We start from the raw sequence: 19,823 nt of genomic DNA, 5'->3' as shown, positions 1-19,823 counted from the left end.
GACCGCCATTATTACACCTTTTGGCATGTTTGAATATCTGAGGATGCCTTTCAGTCTTCGCAATGCGGCCCAGACTTTTCAGCGCTTTGTTGACCAAGTGCTACGCGGCTTGACGTGCTCCTTTGCATATCTTGACTACATTCTCGTCTTCAGCCCTACGGCGAGGCTCACAAGCTCCAGCTGCGTCAAGTGCTCGCAAGACCAAGCCGCTTTAGTCTTGTGGTCAACGGACCGAAAAGCGAGTTCGGCGTTGCAGAGTAGGACTTTCTTGGGCATCGCGTCGACGCTCATGTCATTTGCCCCTTACCGGCCCGTGTCACCGCCATCAGTCAGTTTCCCCGGCCCACCACCACCCGACAACTGCGCGAATTTCTTGGCCTCGCCAACTATTATCGCCGCTTCATTCCTCGCTGCGCCGCAATACTGCAGCCTCTCCACGACCTTCTCCTTGTTGCTTGGACCCATGCCGCTGACCGCGCATTCGGCGGCATCAAAGCAGCCATTGCCGGCGCGACGCTCCTGTTTGATCCTAAATGTGACGCGCCCACGTCCGCCATGGTAAACGCATCGGACACTGCTGTCGGCGTGGTCTTGCAACAGTTCGTCGCTGATGTTTGGCAGCGTATTGGCTTCTTTTCCAAGAAGCTTGCGCCCCCTGAACGCCGCTACAGCACCTTCGGCCGAGAGGTGCTAGCAATATATTCAGCCGTGAAGCACTTACGTCATTTTCTCGAGGGACGCACCTTTCATTTTCTCACTGACCACAAACCTCTGACGTCCGCGCTGACGTCCAGCAGCACCTCCTACGCTCCTCGCGAAATCAGGCAGCTCGCCTACATTTCCGAATTCGCCTGCGACATTCGTCACGTCAGCGGCAAGTCCAACATAGTTGCTGACGCTCTTTCTCGTCCTGCAGTCAATGCGACGGACAATGGAGGGCCAATCATCGACTTCACGGCCATGGCTGCTGCTCAGCGAGCCGATGCTGAGTTGCAATAAGTTGCAACGGTTTCGCACACGCGACACCTCTCTGGTGTTGGAGGACGTCTTGCTCCCTGACTGCGCCGTTCCTCTCGTTTGTGATACGTCAACCGGTCGCCCTCGCCCCTACGTACCTCCACCATACCGACGAACCGTCTTTGATGCCCTCCATTCTTTGGCCCATCCTGGCATTCGAGCAATACAGCGCCTTGTCACGGCTGGCTATGTCTGGCCTCGCATCAACGTTGCCGTTCGCCGCTGGTCGCGCACGTACCTGAGCTGTCAGCAAAGCAAAGTGCATCGACACACTGGGACTCCGCTTGGCACGTTCTCGTCTCCGGACGCCCGTTTCAGCCATCTACACGTTGACATTGTCGGTCCCTTTCCTCCCTGCGGGAACCACCGCTACCTGTTAACCTGCATTGACAGGTTCACGAGATGGCCTGAAGCGATGCCCCTTCTGGACATAACGGCGGAGTCAATCGCCAGAGCACTCATCACACTGTGGATCAGCCGCTACGGTGTCCTTTGCACCATTACGACTGATCGTGGTCGGCAAGTTGACTCCACCTTATTTGCCAACCTATCTCGGCCCTCGGCGGCAATCACATCAAGACAACCTCTTACCACCCGATTTCATTGAGCGTTTTCACCGGCAGTTGAAAGCTTCGCTTAAGGCGTCCGCTTTTCCTTCGCCATGGACTGAGCGCCTAACCTTCGTTCTGTTTGGTCTCCGCACCGCACTTCGCAGTGACTCTTCTATCTGTGCAGCAGAGCTAACGTTTGGCACTACTCTTCGTGTCCCTGGCGAATTCTTCGAGCCCTCGCTACCCACGCCGGCTTACGTCCCAGATTACGCCTACCGTCTACGTAGCGCTATGAGCACTGTCATTCCACCATGTCAGCGCCAGTATTCTCGTCGTGTCCATGTTCCACCCCCCCCCCCCCCCCCCGACATTCAGCGGTGCACTCACGTCTTTGTTCGCCACCACGCCGTACGCCCGCCCTTAAAGGGATACTGAGGCGGTTTTCGAATCAGCTAACCTTCTAGGGGTTTGAAGTACTGTCATTGCTGATCACGTCTGTGAAATTATTTTTTCGATTTTGGCTAAAACAGTGGCGCAATCACCAATTAAAAATGCGATGTTTAAATTTTCCGCGCCCCGCGCGAGCGCAGGAGAGGGGAACAGCGGAGAGGGAAACCTCGTTCATGTCGGCCAGCGTGACGTCATGTTGAGGAGCCGGGGATGCTTCGGCGCACCCGAGCGCGCTTTCAGCGCGCGTTGTTTCTCGTGCTGCATGCGTTGTTCCTCGTACTGCGTGCGTTGTGACGTACAAAGCGAGTCAGCCGACCTTGAGAATCAGATTCAACGGGTACTACTCTGCGTTCGTGTCCACAAACAACTACGGCCGCGACTGTGTCGTCTTCCACTGTTTTCCGCAAGATCACAAGCTCGCAGCGCAACCGCTCGCTGCTGTGACGAAGAATTCAAGCCGACTAAAGCAAGCTTACTCTGCTCGAAACACTTTCGTAAGAGCGGCTACAGGCAGAGCTTGTCCTAGTGTGATCTCTGGAGATTTCTGTCGAAAAGGCGCGGCTGAACCATGACACAGTTCCATTCATTTCCTCGCGCATAAGAGGCGTGTCACCATTCCGAAGAAGCGCCTCTTTAAAAAGTAGAAACATGCTCACTTTGCCCCTGAAGAAACCTTATAGAGGCTTAAGCATGTGTCGCTCTCCTCAGCTTAGGTGCGGCCAGACCACCTGAGACGTGCTCAGCAAGGCTCGGTTAGTGATTTTATACTCGGTTCGACGTGTCCACGCAAGCAAGCAAGCAAGAAAGCAAGCATCGAAGCTCTTCATATGCGGCATCTCGTTTAATCCTAGCTAAGCAATTAAAATGAAAGCGTTCGACGTTGATTTCGGATGCAAATTTATGAGAGAAATGAATGCCAACCGAGTTTTTGCAAAAAACACCGCAACCTTACTCGGTTTCTTTATCAAGTTGTGGCAGCGGGCGAGTTACAGCTAGCTTGGCTTTTAAACACACATATAGTTGGCAACTGCTTCACTGAACCTAAGCTGCAAATCTAGGAAAGGCGAACGTTTCCGAGGCAGCGATTAATATTTTCTGGCATCTGCTGAACGCGCCAGGAGTGAAGCGTATTTGTGCGCGTATTTGGCTTGGTTTCCAGCGCACCATGATTGCGTCACTATCTTGTGGTCACATGCCTCGCAGTGCTTGGCCACCGAGCTTCGCTAATTTTGACACCAACTTTGTGCTCCTTCATCGTTTCCTTGAAATACTTTCTTGCCCCAACCTGCAACGCCGGGTACTGAGAGCAGGATTTTTTGTACACAGTGCTTTGGGCCTTTTCTTTAGGATGGCGCTCTTCCGGGCGAGCCAGGAGGCGTCCGGTGGTGGTAATTGACTTGAGTATTGTTCGCACCCCTTCCTTTCCGAGAATACGAGCCGAGGTTGTATTGGCACCTTTTACGCATGGTCTGCATCGCGTCTTTGACGCTGGCGTATGCTTGTGCTAGGCGTAGAATTTTTTGCTTGTGTCTTTTTTGGTTTCAGGCGATACGTGGAATGAGCAAACTGTAGTATCCTTTTCTTCGGTGGTCAGTAACAAAAATACTCGCCGTATTCACTTTTACAACGACACGGAAAGCTGCGATCTGCCCTCAACGCAGCGCCGGATCCGCATCGGCCGCTTCTCCAGTCCTCAAAGTGACGTCACGACCTCACTTGACCAATCACGGGCGGCGGCGCGCCGCGCGGCGTGCCCCGCGGCACAGGCCGCATATTTCGGCTAGAAAAGTCAATTCGCGCTTGTTTTTGCCTTATTTGGATGCGATATTCCAGTATACAGCATGAAAAACTATAGGATGCCGCTGCCAGCCCGATTTTCAGGAAAAGTGCTTCAGTCTCCCTTTAAGGCCACCATACGATGGTCCCTACCAAGTGCTCCAGCGTGCTCCTGAGCACTTTCTTCTGCTCATCAACTGCCGGGAGGACACAATCTCAGTTGACCGCCTTGAACCTGCTCACCTTGACACCGACGTCATCGTAAACTGTGCCGCTGCATTCCCTCCCGACTGTGCCAGTCCTCGTCGCGTACGATTTGCACCAAGAGCATCCGCTTTTCGCCATTCACACCTTGCTCATGGCTTCATGGCTAGAGGGGGGCCCTATAGCGTGCCATCGTGGTCCGGCCGCAAAAGAGCACGACAGCCTCAGTACGCCTGCCAAGCACGCGCAGACTGGATTTCATCGATGCTTAACTGCATGCCGGTAGCACGCTATCCCATTCTCGCCTGGCTGAGCTCATCCTGTCAAATATATTTGTGGAGACCCGACAACTGCCTGTGTCTGCGATTCATCTCCCCAACGGGTATTTCTTAAAGTCGTATTTAAACATCTGGTCTTGGAATGAACTACATATTTTTGCGTGAAAAGGCAGCCGTGTGGGCTACAAGGCACCACCGTAGTGAGAGGCGCAAAATAAATTTTGATTTGTATTTGCTATGAACAGAAATTTCGTTTCAAAGTTAATTTTTAAATTTTCCTCCATCTAAATTTACCCTACGATTGCGAGCCTGCAACGCGTAGTTTTGAGGGTTATCTGTGTTTTGTGCAAGTAATGAATATACACTCGCCAACAAGTTCTTCAAAAGGAAGCAAGACCTTTCGGGGCCCGTGCAGGTCCCTTGATTACATAGAGCGCTGCATGGAACGACATGTCAAAGGGGCTGCATGCATTGCGCAGACTCCACTCTGAGCACCAATGTAGAAGTGGCCACTAGTGAGTTGGCTACAGTAGAACGTTTTGCATGCTAGTTGTTTCATTTCATTAAAAAGTACTAGTTTAGTCTAGTTTATGGGAGTTTAACGTCCGAAACCAACTAGGCTATGAGGGTCGCCGTAGTGAAGGGCGCCGGAAATTTCGACCACCTCGGGTTCTTAACGTGCCCTGACTTCGCACCGTACACGAGCCTCTAAAATTTCGGCTCAACCGAAATTCCGTCGCTGCGGCTGGGATCGAACCCGCGTCTTTCTGGTCAGCTGCCGAGTTCCATGACCACTGCGTCACAGCGGCGGCTCCTTTTTTTTTTCGCCCAACCGGTTTCCGGCTATTTCTGCTAACGCAATGGACTCGTGTCTTTTCTCTAACATGCATCGCGTTAGGCATCATGGCCCATCGGGCTCTCTCACCGGTGTACTATACATGATTACAGAGCCCCAGCAGAGCACCCCAGCGCTAAATCTAACATGGGCGCTCTCATTGTCTGTGCTGCGGTCACCGCTGACGCACACGGAGCGAAGCTCGGGAACGAGCCAAAAGCTAATGCTCTTAAACTGCGAACTCGAAATAACTGAGGAACGCCCTGGCCACTCAATCACAACGGTAGTTAATCAATCTCTGCAAGCAAATAAGCGACGTTTTGAGGAAACCAGGCATCGTTCCAAATCCAATGGCCCGCGCACCGTTCTGACAAGCAACAAAGGGGCTCTTATTTTGTTATTCAATCTTACAAAATAGCATAGGCTGTCTGGAGAGCATACCCGATTCCTAGAACGTACAAGAAGAATCGGACCACCCATCTGCCGTTCAGTGTGTCTGGCAATGTCTTCTGAGGAGCATTGCCACCGTCCAGCACCGTTCGTCTTCCTCCCTGCGAAATAGGTTACAGTTTGCACACATTATATTAGCGGTTGGATTCTCCTTGTCATCATCGCACAAAATCATGCGGTTGCAGTGTCATTCCCTTCCAAACTCCCAACCCTCGTATAAAAGAACCTCTTACGGCACTCCCAAAAGAGGCCCCGTAATGCACCTCAATACTCTTCTGTGCAACACGCTAACAAGCTAGTCAGTGAGAACAAATTTAATGCATTGAGGAAATCATGATTAGTAAGATGAGTGCTCATTCCAGGAGCCCCTTGGCTTTGCCACCTTTCTCCCTGCCTTTCCGTTCACCATTGTTTCTATCTTTCCTGCCTGGTTCACCAGCGGAGCTTGTTTTACGAATGTATGCTGAACAGCGCCGCTTCCCAGTTCTCAGTTTTTGGGTCATTGATTCTTGGAATACCTGAATTGTAATGGCATGCCCATACCATGCGGAATAAGTGAGCAACTTTACCGCAGAAGGCGCATTGCAGACCCCAAGAATTTGGAAACGTAGCTGAATTTGAGCAAGTTTATAAAAGCATTTGACTGCAATTTCGTTTGAATGACTCCTTGTTTTCTGTTCAGATTTTTTTTTTGCAATTCAGCGTACACATTCGTTGCTAACCTGAAATGGTTGGAGTAATTTCGTATAGCTTAATAACGGTTTTGAACAATTATGTTTCTCCGTATGTTGAGGAACCCGGTGTAATAACAAACACTGCTCTCTGCTAAAACTTTCTACACACCGTTGGTGTCTTTCATTCCGTGAGCCAGAAAATCTTCAATGATTGCAGAATGTTTAAAAATTACTTAGCTTGGAAGTTTGATATTTTGGACAAGTATTACGGCAAACCTACAAATTGAAAGTTTAGGAAATGCATGTTTTTATCTCAAGCTAAGATTGCACACTCGTGAAAGACATGAGAGCGCAAAACGGGGACACGGACGAGGAAGGGAACAGGACGAGCGCTGCACTTTCAACAGGATTTGTCCAGGGAAGAACGTTTAAATAGCCTTTGCCCTTATCCATGCTCTTGATCGCAGACAATCACCTCTCACAGATACGCATCAAGAAACAGCATTTCACTGTGGCGAAGAACAACTGATGTGTCGCTAATGCAACTATCGCCTCCCTTCTTGATATAGAAGGCTTCCACAAGATCACGTTCTGTCCAATCTCGGCTTTTCAATAGCACTTTGCAATCAGATAGTCGAGGCTTGCAGGCTACATGCTCCTTTTTCGAGCAGGCTTGGCAGTGGTCTGGAAGATATCCTCTCTTGTTTAATGAATTCTTGTGTTCAAGCAGGCGCTCATTAAGACAACGTCCGGTTTGTCCAACGTACACCTTGCCGCATGTAAGCTGGAATTCGTAGACTACTGCTTTCTTGCAGCCAACATGTGGCATTCGGTGTCTGATGGTGCACTCTTGTACTTTTTTTCTTCCAATGCGTGAACACATTCCGGCGAGTTTTCGCGGCGCTGAAAATACCACATCGACGCCATACTTATTGGCCACCTTTTTGAGGTTGTGAGAAGTGTGGTGTACGTAAGGTACAACTTCCGGCCTTGCCTGCTTTTTTTCTTGAGGTCGGTTGTTTTCCTTGCTGCCCTTCAGCTTTTTCAGCAAGGTCTGCCCCACGGAGAGAACCAGGGAAGCCGGGAAGCCTGCTTTCTGCAGCCTGGACACCTGGGAAGCATAGCTTGCGTGCATGGCATGGTGGCAAGACTTCTTTAGTGCGGAAGCTAAGCACTGGGAAGCGATAGCCCTCTTAACGGTCTTAGAATGGTTCGAATGGAAAGGCAACAAATCTTTTTTTGCGCGTGGACAGTACTGCCAGCAAACGTGTGAAGAGTGGAAGGTTAGGGTGAGATCTAAAAACTGTAATTTGTTATTACTGCTAGGCAGTTCGTGTGTGAAGGTGAGACTCATGCTATTCCGACCAAACGTCTCCTGGCTTGCGCAAGTCGAGTGTCTTTCCATAATTCATAACATGTCCTCACAGCGACAACGCTAGGCTCCCTTAAAGGTGACCCTGCCACATGTGTGCCCGTACCGGGGTTCACGTAGAAGCGCCAGCCACGCAGTAGCCCGTACGACCACCTGGAGAGTAGGCCCTCCGTTACTGCGATGTGCCGTCGTACAAAGCCACAGTCGACACTTTTGCGTCTTCTGCATCCACAACCCATGCAGGTGCACTTTCTTTGGCAGCTCTGAGTGGCGCAACGCTCACCGGCACACCTTCCATTAACCAAAGTTCGTCTACCAGCGACCTCTTTCCACCTGCGGCCCTGACCTCTCGCGACACCTTGCCAAAACAGGTTCTGTGCCCCCCTACAGGCGTACGCCGGGGCCCGCTGTCGAGTAGAATATAGCCGCGAACGCGCCCACATGATCCCAAAAATTAAATTCAAGAAAAAATTTATTTGGGCGGTAAACGAAGCCTCTGTCCCGCGCTAGCCACTTCCTGCAAAATTTGACATTCAATAGAGCGATATCTGAGGTATTGAACCACTTTCAAAGGATGGCGCGATAATTTTTGATATTTTGATAAGTCGCACTTATTCATTCCTATACCATCTATGCAAAAATTGCCAGCGGGCTCAAACACTCTCTGTTTCAATCATTTTATTTTTTCGTGTTGATTCAACCGTATAACGTAGCGAAAGTTTTCACCCATATGCACTTTTTTTTTCAAGTGTGCAGTTTTGTAGAAAGAAAAAAAGTAAATGAAAATGAGGCTTTCAAGCTCTATTCTTGTACCAGAAACACGGCGGCCCAAGCGTTTTGTCACCTATTCACGCAGCATTGCCCCTTACAAAACCAACTTGAATTTTATCATGGCGTGCCAAGACCTACACGTACTGCAAACTGCCTGAGTTGCAACCGGTTTGTCTATGTAAGAGTAGGGGAGAAGGTTGTTTTCCAATCCGAGAGACGGTTGGTCCACTGACGGAGTCATGGGTGTTTTGAAACGCTTATGCTAAATGAGCTAGACTTGTCCTTGCACAGGCGTTTAGAATATCGAGTTACTGAAATATTAAAAGCACTGTCACTTGTCTCTCAGAAGTGTTGCCAACAGCGCAACAGAAAGGCGATGTGCAACGCACGAAGAAAAACTAAAATTTGGAGAGAGAGAAAAAGTAGGCAAGTAGGCCACATGGTGACATCTCGACTATCTCCAGGCAAAACTCATTCGATGCTAAAAGAACACGTGGTTACGTTCAAGACAACTCGAGTACCCGCCGTGTAAGTTGTGGCAGCCACGGAAGAAGGTATCGAACAGGTCGAACCCACTGCCCCCGTAGTTCGACTTAACGCTAAAGGTACGCGAAAGCTACCTACACGTGATCCACACAAATGTGCCAAAAAAGAAAAATCAGCGTTCGGGAAACTCTAGTCGGAAGAAAACATTATCGTACCTTTAGCGGATAATAACTCTCAACCTTGGTTCTCGAACTGCAGGATCACAAACACAACTTGAAATAACTTTTCGAGGACCTAGCTTACGAGAAACTCAAACAAGACTGATTGTTGAACTCCAAGCTATAACTATAATTAAGACTTCAAGCAGAAATCTTCAAGCAGTATCCGAAACTAAAGAGCCTCCACTTTTGCTTAATCTGCCGCAGTGACTTAGCACTGGCCTCTTACTTGCATCCTTAAGTCGACAAACCTGGTGTCAGTCTTAGACCCATCATCGACTTCATCATTTCGCCTCTCCGGGCACTCTATCTCGAATTCCGCTCTTGACTGAGCGCAGCCACACCCATTTTGTAGAACGCCTTCGCCACATAGATGTGAGCACCGACAAATTCATGGTGCATTCTACCAGGTCTCCCTTTTCTTCAGCGTTCATGTGACTCTTGCCGTCCCTGCAGCAAAGCAGGCCCTTGAAGACGATGATCTCTACTCCAGCACAAGCCTGAACTCGGTAGCACTTCAGAGGCTTTAGGATTTCCGCATGACTAGTAGGTTCTCCTTCAGAGTATAATTCTGCTGGATAGCTAGAGACACTGCCATGGGCGCCACCATCTGGGAAACTCGTCAGCCTGACCAGAGGTCAGGGAACAGAATGGCTAGCGGTTCGGTCATCAGGAATCAAAACTTCCTGATGCCGATGCGCTTTATGACGTTGACTGCTTCTGCATTGGAGAACAAGAACGTAAATGAAGAATTTGGCTTATCCCAATTAGTGCTGCAGCCAACCCGTGGTAACAATGTTTTGGATTTATTATTGACTAACCAACCATCGGCAGCTTATTCTACCCTTGTAATGCCCGGTATCAGTGATCACAGTTGTATTTTAGCAGAAATGAACTTTCAGTATGTTAAACTTGAAGACTGTGGCAATCGGCGCATTTACAGTTATCGAAAAGCAAATTTCCCCGAGATAGCCCGGGCACTTGAATCCTATGTCGATGTGTACGAAACATTGTCTGATTCACTCAGCGTTGATGAGCTGTGGCGCACACTGACAGCCAAACTTTTTGATTTGCGTGAGCAATATGTGCCGTCATGGGTGATGACGAAACGTCGCACCAAAAGCAAGCCATGGTTTACAAAAGCGCTGCGCAGAGTCGTTGAAAAGAGGCAACAACTATATGCGCGCTTCAAAAGAAATCCGTCGCAAGATAACAAGGATCAGTTAAAAAAGATTACAAAAGATATGAATGCTTCGGTCAAAGAGGCTAAGTTTACCTACTTTCAGTCTTTCGACATGCGTATCCAGGATCGCCCTAAAGAATTTTGGCAGTACATAAAAAAAAAACAGAAAGGATGAATTGTCTATCCCACCACTCGATCACAACGGCAGTATCGTTCATGATAATCTGGAGAAAGCCAAGTGTTTTAACACGTTTTTCAGCTCAGTGTTTTCTGCTAAGGACAGCAATAGCCCTGCCGGTTTTCGCCTGGCCTTGAAGTGTACGGAGCCTATGGAGAACATTGAATTTGATCAGCGAGGAATTGTGTCGCTCTTAGAACGCTTAAAAGATAACAGTGCCACCGGTGCGGACGGCTTACTCACGGTCCTGCTCTCTTCTTGCGCTTTTGCTTTGTCAAGGTACCTTCAAATTCTTTTCACAAAGTCATTACAGGACGGCTCTTTGCCTGATGAATGGAGGCTTCCCAATGTTGTACCTATACATAAATCGGGACCTAGGAATGTTGTTTCGAATTATCGACCAGTGTCCTTGACTAGTGTATTATGCAAAGTTTTAGAGCCTGTGTTTTATACTAATATTATGAATCATCTTAGTATACATTCATTATTAAATACTAATCAGCATGGCTTTCGCAGTGGTTACTCGTGTGTCACCCAGCTTACCCGAATTCGTACATGACCTGTCAAGTGCTTTGGATAAGGGATATTCTGTTGACTGTATTTTTCTAGATTTTAAGAAGGCCTTTGACGTCGTATCACATTCCTTGTTAATACAAAAATTATACTGGTATAACATAAATGAGAACGTTATTAGGTGGATAAAGGAATATTTGAGCTTTAGGCGTCAATGTGTTGTCAACGGGAAACAGTCGCATGAGGTGGCTGTAACATCAGGGGCGCCCCAGGGATTCGTCTTGGGCCCATTACTGTTCATAATTTACATGAATGACATTTTTTCAGGTATATCTTCATACATGCGTCTTCTTGCGGACGATTGTGTATTGTATAGAATTATTAACGATCAAAGTGACTGTGATGCATTACAACAGGATTTGTGTAAAGTGGCCCAGTGGTGTGAGAACTGGGGAATGCATATTAACTCACAAAAATCTGTACATATGTGTTTCACTTAAAAGAAGGTTCCCCATATTTTCACTTATAACATAAATAATAGCAGACTGCTTTCAGTGTTAGAATTTAAATATCTTGGTGTATATTTAACAAGTTCAATGTCTTGGCATCGTCCCGTGGATTTCGTTACTGCCAAAGCCTGTCGTGTGTTAGGCTTCCTGCGACGTAACGCTAAACTTTTCCCCTTAAAGACTAAAGAACTGCTGTATAATACAAACGTTAGAAGCATACTTGAGTATGCTTGCACAGTCTGGGATCCGAAATCCTTTCTCGACGTTCAAAAGCTAGAAAGAGTTCAGAATTTGGCAGTTCGTTTTGTTTTCAATAACTATGGGCGATATTTTAGTGTAACGAGCGCGAAAAAATCTCTGGGTTGGGACTCCCTTCAAAAACGTAGGAAAGTTCTGCGTTTAAAATTATTTCATAACATATTTCATTCTAGAACTGGAATAGACAAAACCAAATATATAGCCAACCCTGATTACGTGTCTTTACGAAGAGATCATCCACTTAAAGTTAAAAAATACAGATGCCGGACTGACCTTTTTAAAATCTTTTTTCCCTAAAACGGTTTCGGAATGGAATAAGCTGCCTGAGGAAGTAGCGTCCATATTATCCAATGATTCATTTTCTTCCATGCTGTGACATTTTTTTATGTATAATCCTTGTTCTTTCTATTTCAGTGTTATCTTTTTTTGTTTTAGATGCTCTCAAGCGGCTAGAAGAACACCGTGCAGCCATGCGTGCCGACCTTGATCAATTGAAAACAACCCAAATCAGCCATGAAACACAACTAACTGCACTTTCAAACCGAGTACCAGTGCTCGAATTAGACGAGCGTAAAACAGTATCACCATCAAAACAGGTAGAGACTAGCCAGATTAGGCAGGACATCGCTGAACTAAAGGCCGCCAACATAGACGCGAAGAACAGAATGCGCCGAAACAACCTGCTCTTTTTCGGCTTAGATGATAGCGACAAAGAATCGTGGACTGAATCGGAGGAAAAAGTTATTGCGCTGTGCAAAAAAAAAAACTAGATTTGAATCTAGAACCAAGCGCAATAGAACGCGCCCACCGCATTGGTCAATTCTCAACAGAAAAAAAACGGCCAATAATAGTTAAAATGAATCACTACAAGGGAAAAGAACGCGTGCTTGCATGTGGTCGTAAATTGAAAGAAACACCTTACGTTATCCGAGAAGACTTCGAATTCGCCACTCGACTCGCTCGCTCCAAATTAGTTCAATTCATTAAGCCCCGAGGGTGTAGCTTTAAACTTCGATACGATAAACTTATCGTTGGCGAGAAATGTTACACCTACGATCATGCCTCTGATACCATAACAGAAACAGATACGAAAACCAAGCCCGCGGCAAAGATAAATGGAGCACAGGACAACACACAGCAGGCCTCAGAGCAAGTCAAGTGACACTCTACTGAACTGCATGAACCGATTCCACCAAGCAATCGTCATTCACCCGCACTGATTAACATCGCTTTTACTAATATACGGAGTGTTCTACCCAAACGCCATCAGGTTCACAGTTTCATTGAAGTCACAGACGCCGATATGGTCATACTCACAGAAACTTGGCTGCACCCAGAGATAGAAGACCACGAATTGTTCCCTTCAGACTTCCATTTCACCACATACCGCAAAGATCGCACTAACCGAAAAGGGGGAGGAGTTCTAATAGCCGTTCGTAACACTCTGCAGTCCTCGCTTATCCGGCATGATAATAACCTAGAAATGATCTGGGTATGCCTTCACAACGCTTCCGAAAAGCTAGTGTTCGGTGTCTGCTATAGACCTCCAGACAGTCACGTATCATTCCCCGATTCCTTACGCCATGAATTAACGATTATTAGGAATGAGTATCCTAAGGCACCCATATTTCTGTTTGGTGATTTCAATTACCCACAAATTAACTGGTCATTGCTCTCGACACTAAGTTCAACACCTGCAAACGAACAGAAACTTTTTCTAGAACTAACCCTTGACTTTAACCTTCAGCAAGTGATAACAAGTCCAACGAGAGGAGACAACATCCTTGATCTTTTGCTCACAAGTCACCCGGACGACGTAAAATCTATTACTGTCCTTCCTGGATTAAGCGACCACAACCTTGTTCACATCTCCATGACACTGCCTTTAAAAAAGAAATCGCCAACCAGCAAACTGATAAAAGACTACAAAAGGGCTGATTTTGATGCTATGAACAATGATCTTGCAAAATTTTTCGACAACTTTCGTTGCACTTATCTAAATCGCACACCTAACTCAAACTGGAATTTGTACAAAGACACACTACTACATTTGGAAAGTAAGCACGTTCAAACACTACTTATTAAATCAGATACCAAGAATCCATGGTTTAACAAACGCCTGAAGTCTCTCCTTGGCAAAAAGAAGCGCCTGTATCGAACAGCAAAACTTCAAAATAGTCACTTAGCATGGGAAAAATATCGCTTGTGCGCCCAACAGTATACCACAGAACTGACAAGTGCTAAAGATAAATTTTACTCTCAAGATTTACTATCAATCCTTCACTCTAACCCCAACAAATTCTGGCGCATGCTATCTAATAAACCACAAGATCGCCATGTACAACTCCTAGATGCTGATGGAGAACCAATCAAAAGCGATGACTGTGCGACCGCGCTCAACAATTACTTTACGTCAGTTTTTTCCGCTGCTAACATTACTGCTAATGAGCACATTCCAGAAATCTCACTCTCAGAAATGCCTAAAATCAAAATTAACCCTGATGGTGTATCAAAGCTTATTGCCTCCCTGAAAATATCTACATCTGCCGGCTGCGATCAAATTAACAGTAAGCTACTAAAAAATACCATTTCATTGTCTAGCCAGGTACTGCATCTAATTTTTGCGCAATCCTTAGATACCGGGGTTGTCCCCGACGATTGGAAAAAAGCTCAAATTACACCCATATTTAAAGCGGATGACCGCACGTGCCCTAACAACTATCGTCCCATTTCCCTCACTAGTATACCATCTAAACTACTTGAGCACATTATTTTTTCCAATCTTATGACCCACCTAGAATCAATGAACTTTTTCTATCCGAATCAACACGGCTTCCGCAAGCAGCTTTCATGTGAGACCCAGCTCGCCGAATTCACCCACGACATTCTACAATACTTAGATAACCTTGTCAAGATCGACGCTATCTTTCTCGACTTTTCAAAAGCATTTGATCGTGTTTCCCATAATCTTCTTCTTTTTAAGTTGTCATCGCTCGGCATTCCACAAACTTTGCTCTCCTGGCTAGAGCACTTCCTTAAAGGACGTAAGCAGTTCACCTGTGTTAATAACTGTCGCTCAGCTTTTACCGACGTAACATCCGGCGTACCTCAAGGTGCAGGCTTATCACCTCTTTTATTCCTCATCTACATCAATGACCTACCGATCAACATAAAATCCACGCTACGTTTATTCGCAGATGACTGCGTAATTTACAGCCCCATCCACGGCGCTAGCGCCATTGCCGCTCTTCAACAGGATCTAACCACTATCTCAGCGTGGTGTGACAAATGGCACATGCCTCTTAATCTAAATAAATGCCAATCCATATCATTCTCCCGCAAAAACACACTTATTGATAGCACTTACAACATAAAATCGGTCGCCGTCACCAGAACATCATCTTATAAATACCTAGGAGTACACATCACATCATCGCTGTCATGGACAACACACATTCAGACCATCTGTTCCAAAGCATCACGCACACTTGGTTTTCTCCGGCGCAATCTAAAATCTGCATCACCTGAAGTAAAAAAGTTGGCATATATAACATTCGTACGTCCTAAATTGGAGTACGCGTCATCTGTCTGGCATCCATCACAATCGTATCTCATCTCAGACCTTGAAGCCATTCAAAATCGCGCCGCCCGTTTCATTACATCGCAGTACTCAAGAAATACCAGCGTAACATTACTAAAACGATCCCTCGGCCTTCAAACACTAGCAACTCGCCGTGTTATTTCCCGTCTATGCCTCTTTCACTCTTGCTTTCATCGCTCACCAAAACATTTGTTGCTGCAGCCACCCCCACGTACGTCATCCCGCCTAAACCACAGTAACCCAATCGCACGCATTAAAACCCGCACCTCCGCAATGAGCAGTTCATTTTTTCCCGACTCCATAGTGCTCTGGAATGGCCTTCCCGACAACATAATAACATGCTCCGATCGCCGCCTTTTCCGCGAGAAACTGGCTAATTACTTCTCATAAACATATTCATACTGCGACACCGAAGTGCCAACTGTTCCTTGTTTTCTTTTTGTATGTTTATTTCTTGCTTTTAGTTTGTATATTATTGTACTCTTTTTGTACCCCGTGTATTTTTCCCCCTTTCTTTTTTTTGTGTGTTCTCTGCCACTACCCTCCAACCTGTATGTACGCCCCCCCTTATGTAATGCCTTCGGGCCTTTAAGGGACAAATAAATAAATAAATGAAATGTGTTTTTTACTTCCCCATCAAATACCTGCAAAAGCACACAGCTCTGCTTAGTACCACGCCCCATTCAGAATGCATATCTTAGCCCTTATATAAAGAAAGTGGAAAAAGGCACAAATGTATAATTTTCTACCTTTGTTGACATGACATTATCTGATAGCTTTTAGCCTTTGCAGCAAAATTATTCACTGCAATGAATGCCTAATATATACTGGTCTCAGTGACACTCTCCAACAACAAATAGATGTTTTCACAACCTATTCAAGGCTGCTTAATAGCTATACACCTACAATGTAGTTTTTCTAATGTACTGTATGTTTCCCTGGCAAAACAAACGTGCAAGCCAGTATGAATAATTTAAACTTTTTACATATAGTGAACTCTTCACATTGACGAAGTAATGTTTAAAGCGTGCAATGCTTCAGATATCCTTTCTTTATCGCTTTGAATTATGCATACAGCCCTAGTTACAGCAGGAATGAGGTCAAGCAGCATGATGCAATTTTGCACCAGCACTCTTGGTCTATGACAGCGTCAGGGCTGGAAAACAACATGATGTCAGACTGTACTGTCATGACATTGATATGTGTCAGACTCTACTGTCATGACAATGATATATCAGATGTCCTGCCAGTGGCACTGCTAGCCAGCCCATAAATCATCCAGTTCATTACTTTTTTGCAGGCAGAATCGGGGAAATCAAAGTACCCAACTGACACTTTCCAAGTAAGCAGATCAGATAAATTGTTTAAATTTGACATTTCATGTCTGTTCTGGTACATATAGGATTCTGAACACATTTCTCAGTAATGAGTTTATTTCTGTTGAAGGTTTTTATATACCTAATCATAGTATTTTCGCTATATTTCTATTCCAAATTGCCAAAATTAATCACGTTTCACTCACCAGCATCATGTCTGTACCAGGGTACGGCCCATCAAGCTCACATATGATGCCGTTAGCTCAGATTATCGCTTGGTACTTTACGACATGCAGCCTTTTGTGCCCAGAGAAATATATCCTCTGGTTTGTTGTCGGCGTACAAATAGGCCTGGCCGTGCCGTCCCCAAATCCCCAACAGTTGGAAAGGTGGGCACCCCTGCGATGAACAGCCTGCAACAAAACAAGCACATTCCTATTTTGGTTTTTCTTTTTATATACCGTACTTCATTTATTTCTATGTACTGAGGACATAACTTGCCCTTGCGTATAACTCATGCCCGTAACTTCGAACTCTAGGAAAAAGAAAAAAAAAACTGTCTTCAAGATAAGAAGCTGAGGAGGGCCCTTGAGCGCACTTCAAAGTTCCCACGGTTCTGGTTTCAACGGGCTCAGCAGGCGCAGGTGCTTTATTTTTTCAGGAGCATCCACGTAATCACAGCCGCGAGGCGCGGGAGGCCCGTTACCCGCACCGCTCGTTTTCTTGTTTCTCTTTCTTTATCACAGCGCCCCAGCACACAGGGGCGCACGGTTGTTGTTTTTCTCCTTTTTTTAAATCATGACACGCGCAGTCGGAAAGGACCGCAAGAGGGCAGCAGCGGTTTTAAGAATGTCAGGTCAGAATCCCTTCCGCTTCGTACAGGAACCCGTATTGCTTGATGTGCAAGTACCTCGGAAAAACGCTCCAAGTCGGCGAGCTGCAACCACTGGTGCACCCTCAGATCTAGGATGTGGCCAAATGTCGTCTCATTGTGGCCTAAAAGCTTAGACACAATGCTCGATATTGCCGAGCAGTGGCGGCCGAAAATTGGCTCCAAATCCCACCACCTATTAGGGTAGGCCAGTCGGCGGAGAGCCATTAGAAGGGCTTCTTCGCCGGAAACTCTCGACGGCTTAATGTATGAGCAACGCTGTATTCAAGTTATCGAGATGCTCCTTCTCGAAACGAAACATTCGTCGGAATGTCTCCTCTTCCAAGGCGCTGACGATGAGGAGCCCGTTACAGGAGACGTTGCGTCGGGTCGCTGGCTCCCGACACCCGAGAAAAAGGTCTTCTAAATCGCTCCAACTTAAATCCAGGTAGAGCAGCTGGTCGCAAATCAAGCTTGCTTGCGCTCGGCTTAACTTCAGCATCGTTTCCGAAGAACAAAAACTGCGCTCCGGACAGACGGCAACGCGCGAAAGCGCTCACTTCGGTACCTCGGCGCGCGTACGGTATGGTAGCGCTAATCCTGCGCTTGGATGATGATGGCCACTTTTGACTACAAAGTTGACTTAAGAAAAGAAAATTGTATTAAATATTTTTATTACGCACTGTTACATTTCTAAATTGATTGGAATGTTACTATATTACTGTTTTGTAAACAAAAACATTTTGCATAAAATATATTTTTCTACTACCTTTTCTTTTTTGCCGTCATGGCGCTGCGTGCAAACGACGCTATGCGACCGCTTCCGACGCTATTCTATACGCCGAGAAAGTGGACTCGTAACGCTGACGTATGCGCGTGCAGATAGGGTCACCCTATGCGCGCTGACGCTATAGTAAAACTCTCTATTTATACGGTACGCACATCGTGAAGGACGTGCAGGCCGGAAGCAAAAAAGTGCCTTAGAGTGTCATTCCCAGACCAGATTGTAAACAAACCTCTCACTGCTTATGCATCAATGTAAATAATTGCAGCGATTACCTATATTCTCATATTTATCAAACAGGAGACAGAAAACAAACTCACGAGCTTCGCATATCCCAACGCAACAAAAAGCACGAGTACCTACAAACGCATGAACGAACACTGCGGAGCGTTGAAGCTCGCCTCATACTTGAAAAATATTCCATGACAGCTTCGAAGACACAAGCACTGCAGACGACGTAAATTAAGGGCGAAAGACGAGACACCAATCACACCTTGGCAATTTGTCGATAAACTTGTTTCGAACAATTCTCTGCATTACGCGACCGACGGCAGCCCAGCGGGCGGGAACACACCTGTGCAGTCAGGCCGCTTTTTTCTTCATTCTGAAGTTACTGCCTGGAACGTGAAGCCCTGGAACGTGAAGAACTCATGCCCAGCCGCATAGATTCCATTTCGTTTCTGCGCTTTCATAGTTACAGACTCGCACACACAAACACGCACACAACACCGCTAGCATCGGTTGGGCGTGCAGCAGGCCTAATTCCAGACCGCTTCGTCGCTTGGTGTCATGAAGTGCGCGCCGTCATCTCCGAAGAGGTAGCCCTGAAAGATGCACTAGGCACATATTTCTTGATGACAACAACAATAATTTCCAGAGACAATGCTTCCCGAAATTAAAAAAAAACCTGAATAAGAGCATATGAAACGACACAGCCGGCAGCTACTGGCAAGATCTATGCCCGGTCATTCCCTAGCCGTGGCTATATTTCCCCCGAATACTCTGTTTTCGTCGCAGATATGCTGAGTAGGCCTTCTCTAACATGAAGAAAATACTCTCTCTCTAAAAGAATCTTCGATAAACAGCACTGGTGCGCACCGTTGCGCACTGGTGCGAAGTGTTATCTTCGATAAATTGCACCGGTGCGCACCGTACATTTTCGATAAATGGGCGCACCGTCTGGGGGCACTTTTTTTGTTCCCCAAGGCGCACCGACAAAATCGGCGGTGCAAAAGGGAGCAACCACAGCAGGCGTTGCAGCAGACAAGCGGACGACAAATGGCGTCCGCACGGAAAAGGCCCGATCTACTTGCCGCGACCGTTGATGGCGTCCTTTCAAGCTCTTCTGGCAGCTTTTGTGGCGCACAGGAAAGCTCGAACCCGGGCTCCATTTGGTAGCAGGTTGAGTCGTCGGGCTGAGGAAAGTCTGAAGCTTCGAAGGTTGGGGAAATACGAAACAAGCAGGTTTAATGGCAAGAAACTAAGACACTTATTTACATAAATGTACAAAAAGAAGAGCAAGGAATCA

The 19,823-nt window shown here is 46.6% G+C and overlaps 1 protein-coding gene across 1 annotated transcript in view; it reads right to left on the bottom strand.

Moving 5' to 3' along the window:
• Positions 1-16,855, bottom strand: part of LOC149345028 (uncharacterized) — a 113,330-nt gene extending 96,475 nt beyond the window's left edge. The window contains exons 1-2 of the mRNA XM_089547352.1: positions 16,847-16,855; positions 5,553-5,662 (exon numbers count right to left, since the gene is read on the bottom strand). Coding sequence (XP_089403478.1) covers positions 5,553-5,662; positions 16,847-16,855 — 119 coding nt within the window. The remainder of the gene's footprint in view (positions 1-5,552; positions 5,663-16,846) is intronic.
• Between the last annotated feature and the right edge of the window lie 2,968 nt (positions 16,856-19,823).

The sequence above is a fragment of the Amblyomma mixtum genome, chromosome 5 (assembly GCF_055824585.1).
Source record: "Amblyomma mixtum isolate Tamu chromosome 5, ASM5582458v1, whole genome shotgun sequence".
NCBI classification, from domain to species: Eukaryota; Metazoa; Arthropoda; class Arachnida; order Ixodida; family Ixodidae; genus Amblyomma; species Amblyomma mixtum.
Note: the sequence above shows the minus strand (reverse complement) of the source record. Positions and strands in the feature narration are given on the sequence as shown.